This window comes from Saccopteryx bilineata, chromosome 1, assembly GCF_036850765.1.
Source record: "Saccopteryx bilineata isolate mSacBil1 chromosome 1, mSacBil1_pri_phased_curated, whole genome shotgun sequence".
Taxonomy (NCBI): domain Eukaryota; kingdom Metazoa; phylum Chordata; class Mammalia; order Chiroptera; family Emballonuridae; genus Saccopteryx; species Saccopteryx bilineata.
The window spans coordinates 110,284,117-110,295,685 of record NC_089490.1 but is presented as its reverse complement, the minus strand read 5'-3'; the positions used below and the strand labels follow the sequence as shown (position 1 = coordinate 110,295,685).

Genomic DNA, 11,569 nt, shown 5'->3' with positions numbered 1-11,569 from the left:
TCATTGGCCCTAGAGCCCATTAACTGAATTATTCAGTTACATTATTTGATTCATTACTATTGCTTATACAACTAAAAGTATCCTCACTGACTATGACAGCCATAGGACCTTTTTGGAAGTTTGAAACAAAAGTGTTCTAATATAAATGATCTACTCATTTATTTTCCATTTTATGGTTTTATAGCTTTGTCATTAACTCAATTGCCAATTTCTTGTGTCACTAAATAAAATTTAGTTCAGAAAATTACTGTATCTGCCAACATGACTAATGTCCATTTTTAGAGCATACAGTCTTTAATCATTATTTGATTTCTAATAGAAGCATTCTAATGGCGTTAAAATAGTTCAGTGAAACCTGACTTTAATGAAGATGTTATTACTTATGATATTCTTTATTCCTCACTGATATATTGTTTTGTATGGCTCCAGTAAATTATATATTGTCAAATGTAGAATATCTTAAAAATTGCATCAACCATGAGGCACTTGTTTAAAGATCTAAGAATTTTAAAACCAGAAGTTTAGTTTCTTCAGCTGAGAAGCCCTAGCCTTTACTCCGCCCAGTTTCAGTGCACTAGGATCTTGTTACCACACATACCATTTACTTGTAAGCACAATTCTCTTGTAGCACAGTCCTGGACATCACTCAGCTACAGAGATGAACAGCCAGGGAGTAACTTATGCAGAACTGAATCTGGTTAATGACTCAAAGAGACAGCAAGTAAAACCAAAGGACACTAAGCGCTCCATTGCAGTAACTGAGAAGGAAATAACCTATGCAGAATTAAATATTCAAAGTGCTTCTCAGGATTTTCATGGGAATGACAAGAATGACACCTGCAAAGGTAACGCACTTGATAGAAATATAGTTAAACCAATCTAGGATGTGCAGTTTGGGTGCAGAAGTGTGACAGAACAGTAGGAAATAAGATCATATGTTTTTTACCCCTAAGGATCAGAATTTGAAGTTGGAATATGGTACTCAAGATGAAAGCCGAGGACTAATTTTTTTAGGCATTATATTAAGGAACAGTCTTTGACTACTTATGGAGCATTGTATTTACTGAAAGTTCACTGGTATATTCTGAGAGAAAGATTACAGTGGGAGATATGGGCTTGGGGTCCAAGTTTATGTATATGATTCTCTGTATAAACTTTCTAACAACTGTCTTTACTTCTCCATTCTCGGTGTTTCCTTTTCTCCTGTTGCACACTCCCCATCACCTCCAGGGAAGCTCACTGCTGGGGTCCTGGGAGTCGTCAGCCTTGTCTTGATGTCCACAGTGGTAACAATAGTGGTTATTCCTTGTATGTAAATTTTTGCAAGATTATAGGGAACTTTTCACTTTAATAATTATCAGTGCCTCTAAACACTTCATATATTAAAATGTGTGCATTTAGACTGAGTACAAAATGGTTATTTTGAAATAATCCAAGGTATAACTATTAGAATGATTTTAGAGAGTAGTTTATATGTATAAACCCATATATATCCACATATATCTATATATTTTTTGATTTTATAACTCAAGATGTGTTTTGAGGCACATTACTGAGAAATACAAACTTATTTTTGAGATTGTTTAATCAAGATGCTGTAAGAGATGGTAAAGTTTTCTTCTCTTGCCTTTTGCATTACTTTCCCTCTAAATTATTATTGCTTCATTAAGTATTTTGTAAAATCAGTTTTATTCCAAAATATTATAATCTGAGATAATATATTATATTTATTTCAATATAGAAACAAAAGTAGTATAATTTTATTTATGTTAATATTGGGTTTTTTATAAAAATTTCTTTTTTTTCCAGCTAATAAAAACCAAGAGAAAAATAATTCCTTCTTTACAACCAAGAACAAGACAGGTAACATTATTTTGTAATTTGTGATACTAGAACAGTTCATACTTTGTAACTGACATAAAGTTACCAACAAAATCATAGTTCTTTGGGAGGAAGGGGAACATAAATTATAATCCTGAGCAATGAATGTTTATAAATAATGAGTACAGAAGAGTGTTTTTTATGCAACAGTAGGAAAATATATGCACTCTAATTATCATACCCATGATTACCAATTGACTATAAATAATTTTTGTATTCTACAAACATGGCTTCATTCATTGACATTCTGTACATTTGAGAGCAGATACTTTTGTCTGTGTGTTTGCTTCATACGGGTACAGAGTTAGGGAATGAGAGTCTGACCCTTCCCTGTGAGTGCTTGTGAGTGTGTTTGCTTTTACATGGACCAGCCAGTGAGCGTGTATACATATGTTCTGCACAAATGTGTCCATGCCCGTGTAAATATGTAAATTATTTTTTTAAATTTAAATTGTTTTTGGTGCCTGACCAGGCAGTGGCACAGTGGATTCGGCACAGGTGGGAGCATCGAACTAGGATGCAGAAGACCCAGGTTCGAGACCCCGAGGTCGCCAGTTTGAGTGCAGGCTCATCTGGTTTGAGCAAAGCTCACCAGCTTGGACCCAAGGTCGCTGGCTTGAGCAAGGGGTTAGTCGGTCTGCTGAAGGCCCATGAACAAGGCATATATGAGAAAGCAATCACTGAACAACTAAGGTGTCACAACGAAAAACTGATGATTGATGCTTCTCATCTCTCTCTGTTCCTGCCTGTCTGTCCCTATCTGTCCCTCTCTCTGACTCTCTCTCTGTCTCTAAATAAATAAATACATACATACATAAATACATAAATAAAATAAAAGAAACATTTAAAATGGTTTTTGGATAATAACCCATGATCTTTCTCCAGCATATCACTGTAGTCGTTGTCCAAAGGAGTGGTTACAGTATTCCAACAACTGCTATTACATTAGTACTGAAAGAAAAGCCTGGAATGAGAGTCTGACAGCCTGTGCTTCTAAGAACTCTAACCTGCTCTACATAGATAATGAGGAAGAAATGGTAAGATTTTAATTGTTTCCAGCATTTTGTTTACCAGGTTAATTTAGTCTATATTTTAGAATTTATTCCCATTTTGTATGTATTTGTGGTTTATTTCTTTTAAAGGCTGGTAAGGCCCTGGCCGGTTGGCTCAGTGGTAGAGCATCGGCCTGGTGTGTGGAAGTCCCGGGTTTGATTCCCAGCCAAGGCACACAGGAGAAGCGCCCATCTGCTTCTCCACCCCTCCCCCTCTCCTTCCTCTCTGTCTCTCTCTTCCCCTCCCACAGCGAGGCTCCATTGGAGCAAAATTGGCCTGGGCCCTGAGGATGGCTCCATGGCCTCTGCCTTAGGCACTAGAGTGGCTCTGGTCGCAACAGAGAGATGTCTCGGATGGGCAGAGCATCGCCCCCTGGTGGGCATGCCGGTGGATCCCGGTTGGGCGCATGCGGGAGTCTGTTTGCCTCCCCGTTTCTTGCGTCAGAAAAATACAAAAAAATTTTTAAAAAGGCTGGTAATATTACATTGTTTGACTATAATATTTTATTTATATTTTCTATTTTATTTATATTTTCTACCATTAATGCTCATATGATAATTTGAAGTTCTTGCTTATCAGAAACATCCATGTTTCTATAAATCCTTTTTTTTCTAATGTAAACTTTGTTACTTAACTTTGCTGTAAGTATGGAAAGTAAAGATATCATGACTGTGCAGATTAATTCCGACCTGCAAAGCCCCATGTAATAACAAATTATATCATGAAGTACACAGCCCTGCTCCTGTGTACCTTCTCATAGCTTCTCCATTTTCTCAATTAACCATTATTTTGATTATTATATGAATAATTATCTTTTCTTAATGTTGAACTTTATTTAAAGGGAGTCATTCATTATGTATTTAATGTCTCCTTTAACTCCCATATGATATTTTTGCAATTTATCTGTATTATTGCCTTAATCTTTAGTTTGTTGATTTTTTCTGCTATTTTGTATACACATGACACTTTATTCTTCTTTACAAGAATATAGTTGATTTTTAATGTGTCAGCATAACAAATAATTATTTTATGAAAATTCTTGTATATTTTTCTCAAATAGATTTTATTTAAAATAATGTACATTACATATAAATACTACATATATCATATTTATATAGCATAAATATTATATTTATAATATAATAATTTATAAAAACAACTTTATTATTATAATTGTATAAGTATATAATTATAATTTACTATCCTCTATTTATCAAATGGAAATAGCAAGTTAATCGATATATATATATGACAAATTTATTAGATTATCCCACCACTTTCTTGTTTATTATGTTAATTCACATTTTATTCAATAATTTTTTATCCAACACTAAGTACTGTCAGGAATTTTAATGCTATAAGTTTCTATCACTATATAAAAGTATCATTATGACATTAATAGGCATTTTCCTGACTACTGAGAGATTGAACACATCATCTAGGCAGTAATTATTATGAAATTCTCTGTTGTGAGAATGAGAAGTGACTGTTCATGTCTCCTGCCAATTTCCCCTGATATTGCCTGATATTTTCCTTCCTAGAAATTGTTATATTTGGAGCATGAGACCTTTCTTTGCTTTATAAGACAGAAATAGCTCTTTTGACTGTTATTTACATTATTATTCTCATATTGGAATCTTTTCATGACCTAAATATATTAATGTTACCCTGATCCAATATCTTATTTTTGGTGTTAGTGATTATAGGGGGCCCATCAAAACTTAGTCAATATTCATAAAGATAATCAACTACATTACTCTTAGGGTTTATCTTTTTATTAATGATTAACTATTACATTTAGAAGTATAATACACTGAAAATTTATTCTTTGTGCTGCTGTCTTTGTCATGCTGTGTGGTAGAAGTGAAGTAGATACTTTTCTCATTATCTAATTGATGGAGTATAACCTTTAACAGATGATCCTTTCTTCATGAATAAGTTTATACACATGGGTCTATATATATTTTAACATAAAATTTAAGAGGCTATTCATTTGTCTTAAAAACTATTTTTCTCTCTGTTTTTGTATTCTCAGACAATATTCACACCTATGTCAGTTTTCCTAATATTATTCTAAAGGCTTCTGAGTCTCCACTAATATTTTATTCTTCCTCTTTACCTCAAGAATTAATCATTTCTTTATTCTGCTTTAATGTCATCAGTTCCTCTTTCACATGTCAAAATTTATGTAAATGTAGTACATTTTTCAGTGGAGGTAATGCATTTTCAACTATGAATTTTTGTTTGATCCATTCATGCAGTTTTTATTTCTTTAATTATTCTGTCACTGCCATTATATTTTTGTGTTATTATTTGAACATAGTTTTTATAATTTATATATACATTTAAGTTTATAACAAATATTTAAAAATATTTTTAATGACTCCAAAATCTCAGTAAAAGTTAAAACTATTGACTGATTTTCCCCCTAAGAGTATGGAAGACATTTCTCAAGTTCTTTGCATGTTTTCTAATTTTGTATGAGTACATATTTTTGATAATATAGTATAGTAAGTATAAAATCTGCTTCACTTTTCTTCAATTTATTAATCTTTTTGTAGTTTGGAAAGCATTTACTGTAGAATCTTCTCTTTGGAAATGTATATATACTTGTTTATTTGTACATTTATCCTAGCCTACCCAGGATTCTCCTTGCATATACAACCTTAGTATACAACAAAGATTTTTATAAAACGTATTAAAATACCTCAAGTCAGTATGGCTTCTAACCTCTGTTGTTTGATGACCGCACGCGTGTGTGTGTGTGTATGTGTGTGTGTGTGTGTGTGTGTAGGATAGTGCTGATTACCTTGATATCAATTTTCAAAGATCCCATTGGCTTTTATTTTTACTGAATTATCATTGTTTCTTCTACACTTGTGCTCATTTTTTTTTTCAAAAGCCAGAATGCGTAGAAAGATGATGTCACCTCTCCAATTGCTCCTTATTTCTAGTAGTTTTCTGTTATATTTCTGGATGGCAGTTCTGGCTGGCACTGTGCTTGACACCATGTGGAGCACAATTTCAGACTGCAAAAAGGATGTTCTTCCTCATTTATCACCTAGTGCATTCAGCACTCTGAGCAGACTATGTAGTTGGCTATTTGCCAATCTCTTCCACTGCTAATCAAATCTGACCCTGTGTCGACACCGTTGATATTTGCAGCTTTCCTCAAGATATGAAAATCCTCATTCTTACTCACTGAGGTAAAACAGGGATGGGAGAGGGAGACATGGTAGCATCCTAGATGGGAAGACTCACTTTTGCTGTATTCTTTCTCAAATCTCTATCAAGTCTATCAGTAATAAATAATCACAAGTTATTATTAGTTTTTGATCAGCTTTCAGAGCTGTGAAATCTTTTATTTTCTCCATTTGTCTTTTTCATTTTATCTTACCAATACATTTCCCTAATGTGTTCATTGTGCAAAAAGATATCGTAAACTGAAGGACTGTAACTTATAAAAATATTAACTTTATGTTTTTCATTTAAAATTATCTTCATGTTAGTTGCAAATATGAAATTTACATAGTTACTTAATATTTTATTTGTTCCTATTTTAAGTCTTATAGCTTGGGATATAAAGCATTACTTTCACTATCAAACTGTTAAATAAGAATACTATAAAACACAGACTATGAGATAAAATAATCCTTTTACAATATTCATATTAGTGCATTAAAGGGAAGATAAATTAAGGAAAGAAGTGAGTTAATCGACATGCATCTAATTACTTCTTCAATGAAGACTGGTTAAAAACGGTTGTTTACCTATGTATGAAAATAAAGAACAGCTTAAAACCTTATACATTATAAACTTTTATCCAAGAGTGGTTCTTTAAAATGTCAGTTATAAAAATCGTCATGATGATGAAAAGCACAACACAGAGAACATAGTGAACAATTTTCTAATAACCATGCATGGTGTCTGATGGACTCCATACTCATTAGGGTGATCACCTTTTAACATAGAAAAACATCCATTCAACATGCTGTGCACTTGAACCCAAACAAAATACAAAGCCAAATGCAACTCAATAGCAAAATTTTTTTAATTATTTGTTCTTCAAAATGAGTTGTCTGAAAATATCATTTTGGCATTATTTTCTGAGGTAAATTTATTAGTTACCAAAATCATTCTCTGTTTATTTTCAATGTAACGTGCGTTCAAAATCTCAACATACAAATAGAAACCAGAGTCAAAATAATGATAACAGAGTCATTTAAATAATAAAGGTTAAGGGTTTTGTTCTTCATTGCTAGCTTCTTGTAGATTTCTATGTCATTTTAACAGCTTGTGCAGCTACATGCAGAAATGCTTTCTCTCATACTCTCTTGTCCTTGGCAGTTGCTGGTTGGCTTGTTGGACATGCACTGCTACATTTTCAACTTTGGCTTCTATGCTGTCTGTCATAGGTCCTTGCTCATGAATTGTCATTCACGAATCTCTAAATAGTTATTAATATTGATCATATCAGCTACTAGTTGCCTAATCGAAGACTCTCTCTTGAACAAGGCAGAGGTCATCCTCTGTCATTTCCTCATTCGGCACTTGCACTTGAGGTTGAGTGTGGCTCTCCCAGGTTACAAGATTCCTGTGTTTGAACTCCCTCAGGAAAATCACTGATTCTTTGGAAAAGGGTCCCACAGGAGCAACAAAATTGCTTGCCTCTCATCCTTTGGAAAGTTTGTCAGTGACGTGATCTCAGCCACTAATAATTTTGTATTTTCCTTTGATATTGTTCATTGGGAATGGTGTTCAGATTCCAAACCCTTTAATGGACTTATTTGTTTATTTGGCAAGTTGGGTATGATTGTGCTGCTTTTGTTGCAGATGTTGAGTCAATTTAGGTGAATCTTGAGGTGTTGTACATTGTTTCAGGGTCCTCTGTATTTCCACAGAACATGTGTGATCCTCAGGGTGTTGGATATGCTGAGCCAGCTGGGTGGATCACCAACAATTCCTGAACTATATAATGCGGTTGACTTGCTTAGTCACTAATTTCATCGGATGCTGGTGAGCTGTGTGCAGTTTACTGAGCAGTCATCCTCACTGCCTCAAGTTCCTCTTCCCCCATCCCTCTGTGGGTTTACTTTGTGTTTACAAATTCAAATCAGTACACAAGCTTTAACTTAATTTCTCATAAAATATGTGTTCTTACAGACTTTTTTGACCCTTTTCCATATATATTCATGGATTGAACTCTCTCACAGAAACAATATCAAGTCGTTGTTTTGGCAAAATGGCTCAGTTCTGTCTTCAGAACAGTAAGTTTCCTGAGAACTCATATAATTTATGCCTTTATGCTTGCTAAGTCAGGAATTAATCTTTGTAATAAAAAGCAATGTGAACAATTATATAAAGAAACTTTTTTTTAGTAATATTATGAGAAATATTTAGATTTATATATGTAACTATTATTCTGAAGAGTTTATTTATTATAATATTAAGTTATATATTACTAGATAAATGATGAATTATCTCTGTATTTCAGATCCTCAGCAACTGCAGATTTAAACAAGAATTGTACAATTGCAAAATTTCAGTGGCCCCGGACTCTCCAGTCTGCATCCTGCTCAGAACCAAAAACATATGTCTGTGAGCACCAGGCACTTTAGCTTATCTAAATTTAGTAAAATGATCGTCTCAGCATCTGTAAAGAACACATTTTTAGTTTCTTCGCAAACATTTCAGTTACATTTATAGAACTATTTGTTAAGATATTCTTCTGATACCATTTTCTGGTTCACAACAAAATTAAGCAATGAATACTGAGATATTCTGTGATATATCCCCTTTTCCCTAAGCATGCAGAGCCTCCCAGTGATCAACATCACTCATCAGAGTGGTACTTTTGTTACTGAGAATGAATCGACTTTGCTACATCATAGTCACTTAAAGTGACTGGTTTACCTGACTCTCTATCCTTGGTATTCTAGAATCATTTTTAAACCATATTAATTTTTAAAATATGTATTCTGGTACATATTATATATATCTAAGATTTCAGGTATTTATTAAAATTAATTATGTTTTGATTATGAATTATAACAAAAGCTATTATTTCTAGGTCTATAATAATGTAAATAATGTATTACTCATTTACAAATCAATTAATTTGATCTAGCCCTTGAGTGTTGGAAATGAGAGCTAAATATCCAAGAGATTCACAGAGTTTAAGTCAGTCAAGTCAGGAAAGAGAAATTAGGAGCAGCTTGGTTTAAAGAATTTTAAAATATTATTTGTTGGAGATAGGCTGCACAGAGCAGCTAGAAGAAAATTTTGAATTGTACCAGAGTGTTATTAGGGGTACTAAGCATGATATCACATGGAGCCAGGTGCACTTCTTCAGATGGCTGTTAAATGCCATTGAAGACAAAGTCAGCACAGAAAACTCTATGGTTGACGTGTTCACTGGATGCTCTGGGACAGAGCAGTTCCAAGTCTGCTGGCTGATATTGGAGAGGACGGATCTCAAGCTGTGCCAACAAGCAGGAAGACCTCCCTGTCATTGTCAGCAATCAGAGGCCAGAGGAGAGGGAACTCTGACTAGACACAGAAACTTGCTGGAAGGGGAACACCACAAGCACTCCCTGCACGCATGTTGTTGTCCATCATAGCCCTGTGGCCACAGGAGAGAAACAACATGAAACCCAGATGCAGAGTCCTTTTCCTGCAGTGTCTCTGGATTAAGTGAGCAGACAGGGGAAAAATGATAAAGACCTAGCGCCATTGTCTCAGGAAGGGCAGCAAAGATAGCTTTGGAGTTGAAAGTAATACATTGTCAGTTTGCACCGTTGCTATGCAACAACTCCATGGCTTCTATATAAAATCTGTTTGGATATGGCCCATTTCTCAGAGGATGGAACCAAAATATATGTCTTTTGCACCTAGTTTGGTGCAGCATTACCAATGATTTGTTTTATTTTTGCTTGGGACGGGTGGTTTGACTGGGTAATATTCAGTGTCTTTAGGTATTTTTTACATGTCTGTTTTTCCACTACTGGATTGTAGGTATTTTAAAAAGTACCTTGTTTTATTAAATTCTCTTACTCCCCTTTTTGACACTTTTAATTAGTATGCTTGGAAGCATATTTAATGAAAACAATAAAATGTTAAATAAATTATTTAAAAGGAAATAATATTCATATGAGTCAGTTACTGAGACTCTGGAAAAACTTTAGTAATTTGAGAATTCTTCAGAATATTTTTTATTATATTTCAATTACAAGTGGTAGTGCTTTCTTATTACAAAATAAATTAATAGTCCATATACATTTATTTCTTTGAATATGAATTCAGCTTTTAACATCTCCATATTTATTCTTTCTATTTACATAGATAAAATATCAATATTCAAAATTATAATGTGTATGTTGTGGCTGTATCTAACCGCTGAAGTTGTGTAAACACACTTGCATTGACATTTAAGAACAAGTATATTTTATTTATTTATTTCTATCTTCTCTTTTTTGGTATGTTTAATTTCCAGTGATAAAGCTGAATATATGTGAGCTTAGCTCCAAAGCAAAGAATCAGTTCAGATCCCATTTATATATTTTATTCTCTGAACAGTGGACTACCTGGAAGACCTTCTCATAGCGGTGATTAACAACTCTCAGCAGGTTTAACCAATATGTGATTTCTTTTATATATATGCTGAGACAGACTCCCACATGCATCCTTACCTGGATCCATGTAGCAACCTCATCTGAGGCCAATACTCTAGTATTTAGCTATTTTTAGTGCCTGAGACTGATGTGCTCAAACAGAGTTATCCTCAGTGTCAGGGGCTGCATGGGAACCAATCCAGTTGCAAGAATACAAAAGGGGGAGAAGCTTCAGGAAGTTGGTGGCCACTTCTCCTGTGGGCCTTGACTAGGAGTCAATCCCTGGATGTCCATAGGCCTGGCCAGTGCTCCATGCACTGAACAACCAATCAGGGCCCAACATGTGCCTCTTAATGCTTGTACTCGATTTCATAAACTGGTATTTTTCCGATCACATTATGTAATCAAAACAAGTTATATAGCCAACCTTATTAATTTTCTGAAATATACACTCTTCTCATAGTGGTTAGAGGGATGAAATGTGGATTCACTGACAATAATCTAATCTACATTAATGGTCATCAGAACGTGTGGAGAAGAGAGTGGTGTACCAAAATTATGACCACGTGTCAGAATTATGAAAATCCCAGAAACCAGAATATAAAATACAACATATATTCTACACTGAAATAGTTCCTCACATAATTTCAATATTGCTAGATATGTTTCCTTGTATTTTTATTAAATTGATAAAAAATTAATAGAAATATTATTTCATGATATAAAACATTTTCTCAAAATTACAGTTCCAGTTTTCAATATGGAGAGACAAACAAAGATCATCAAACTTTTGAGGTGATGTCCCAAACTAAATGATCAGGGGAATAAGCCTGAATAGGTAATTAATTGATCAAAGCCAATATTTTCAAATAAGAGTAATCAGACTTTCTGTGACAGTGTTGGGGAAATGGTGACCTTTGTGTATACAGTTAAATTCCTGTTCATCTCAACAGCTGCTTCTCTGATGTAAAATGTCTCTGACAAGCAGCATCATAGTGACTGAAGCATTTACTTCAATTGCTCTA

General features: G+C 34.0%; 1 protein-coding gene and 1 pseudogene across 1 annotated transcript; one reads left to right on the top strand and one right to left on the bottom strand.

Moving 5' to 3' along the window:
• Window positions 1-658: 658 nt before the first annotated feature.
• On the top strand, window positions 659-8,619 carry LOC136320020 (NKG2-A/NKG2-B type II integral membrane protein-like). Its single transcript, XM_066253170.1, has 5 exons — window positions 659-845; window positions 1,213-1,308; window positions 2,767-2,918; window positions 8,098-8,201; window positions 8,429-8,619. Exons 1-5 carry the CDS (start codon window positions 659-661, stop codon window positions 8,550-8,552), a joined length of 663 nt encoding a protein of 220 aa, XP_066109267.1. The 3' UTR covers window positions 8,553-8,619.
• On the bottom strand, window positions 7,237-8,011 carry LOC136320995 (syntaxin-7 pseudogene; annotated as a pseudogene).
• Window positions 8,620-11,569: the final 2,950 nt, after the last annotated feature.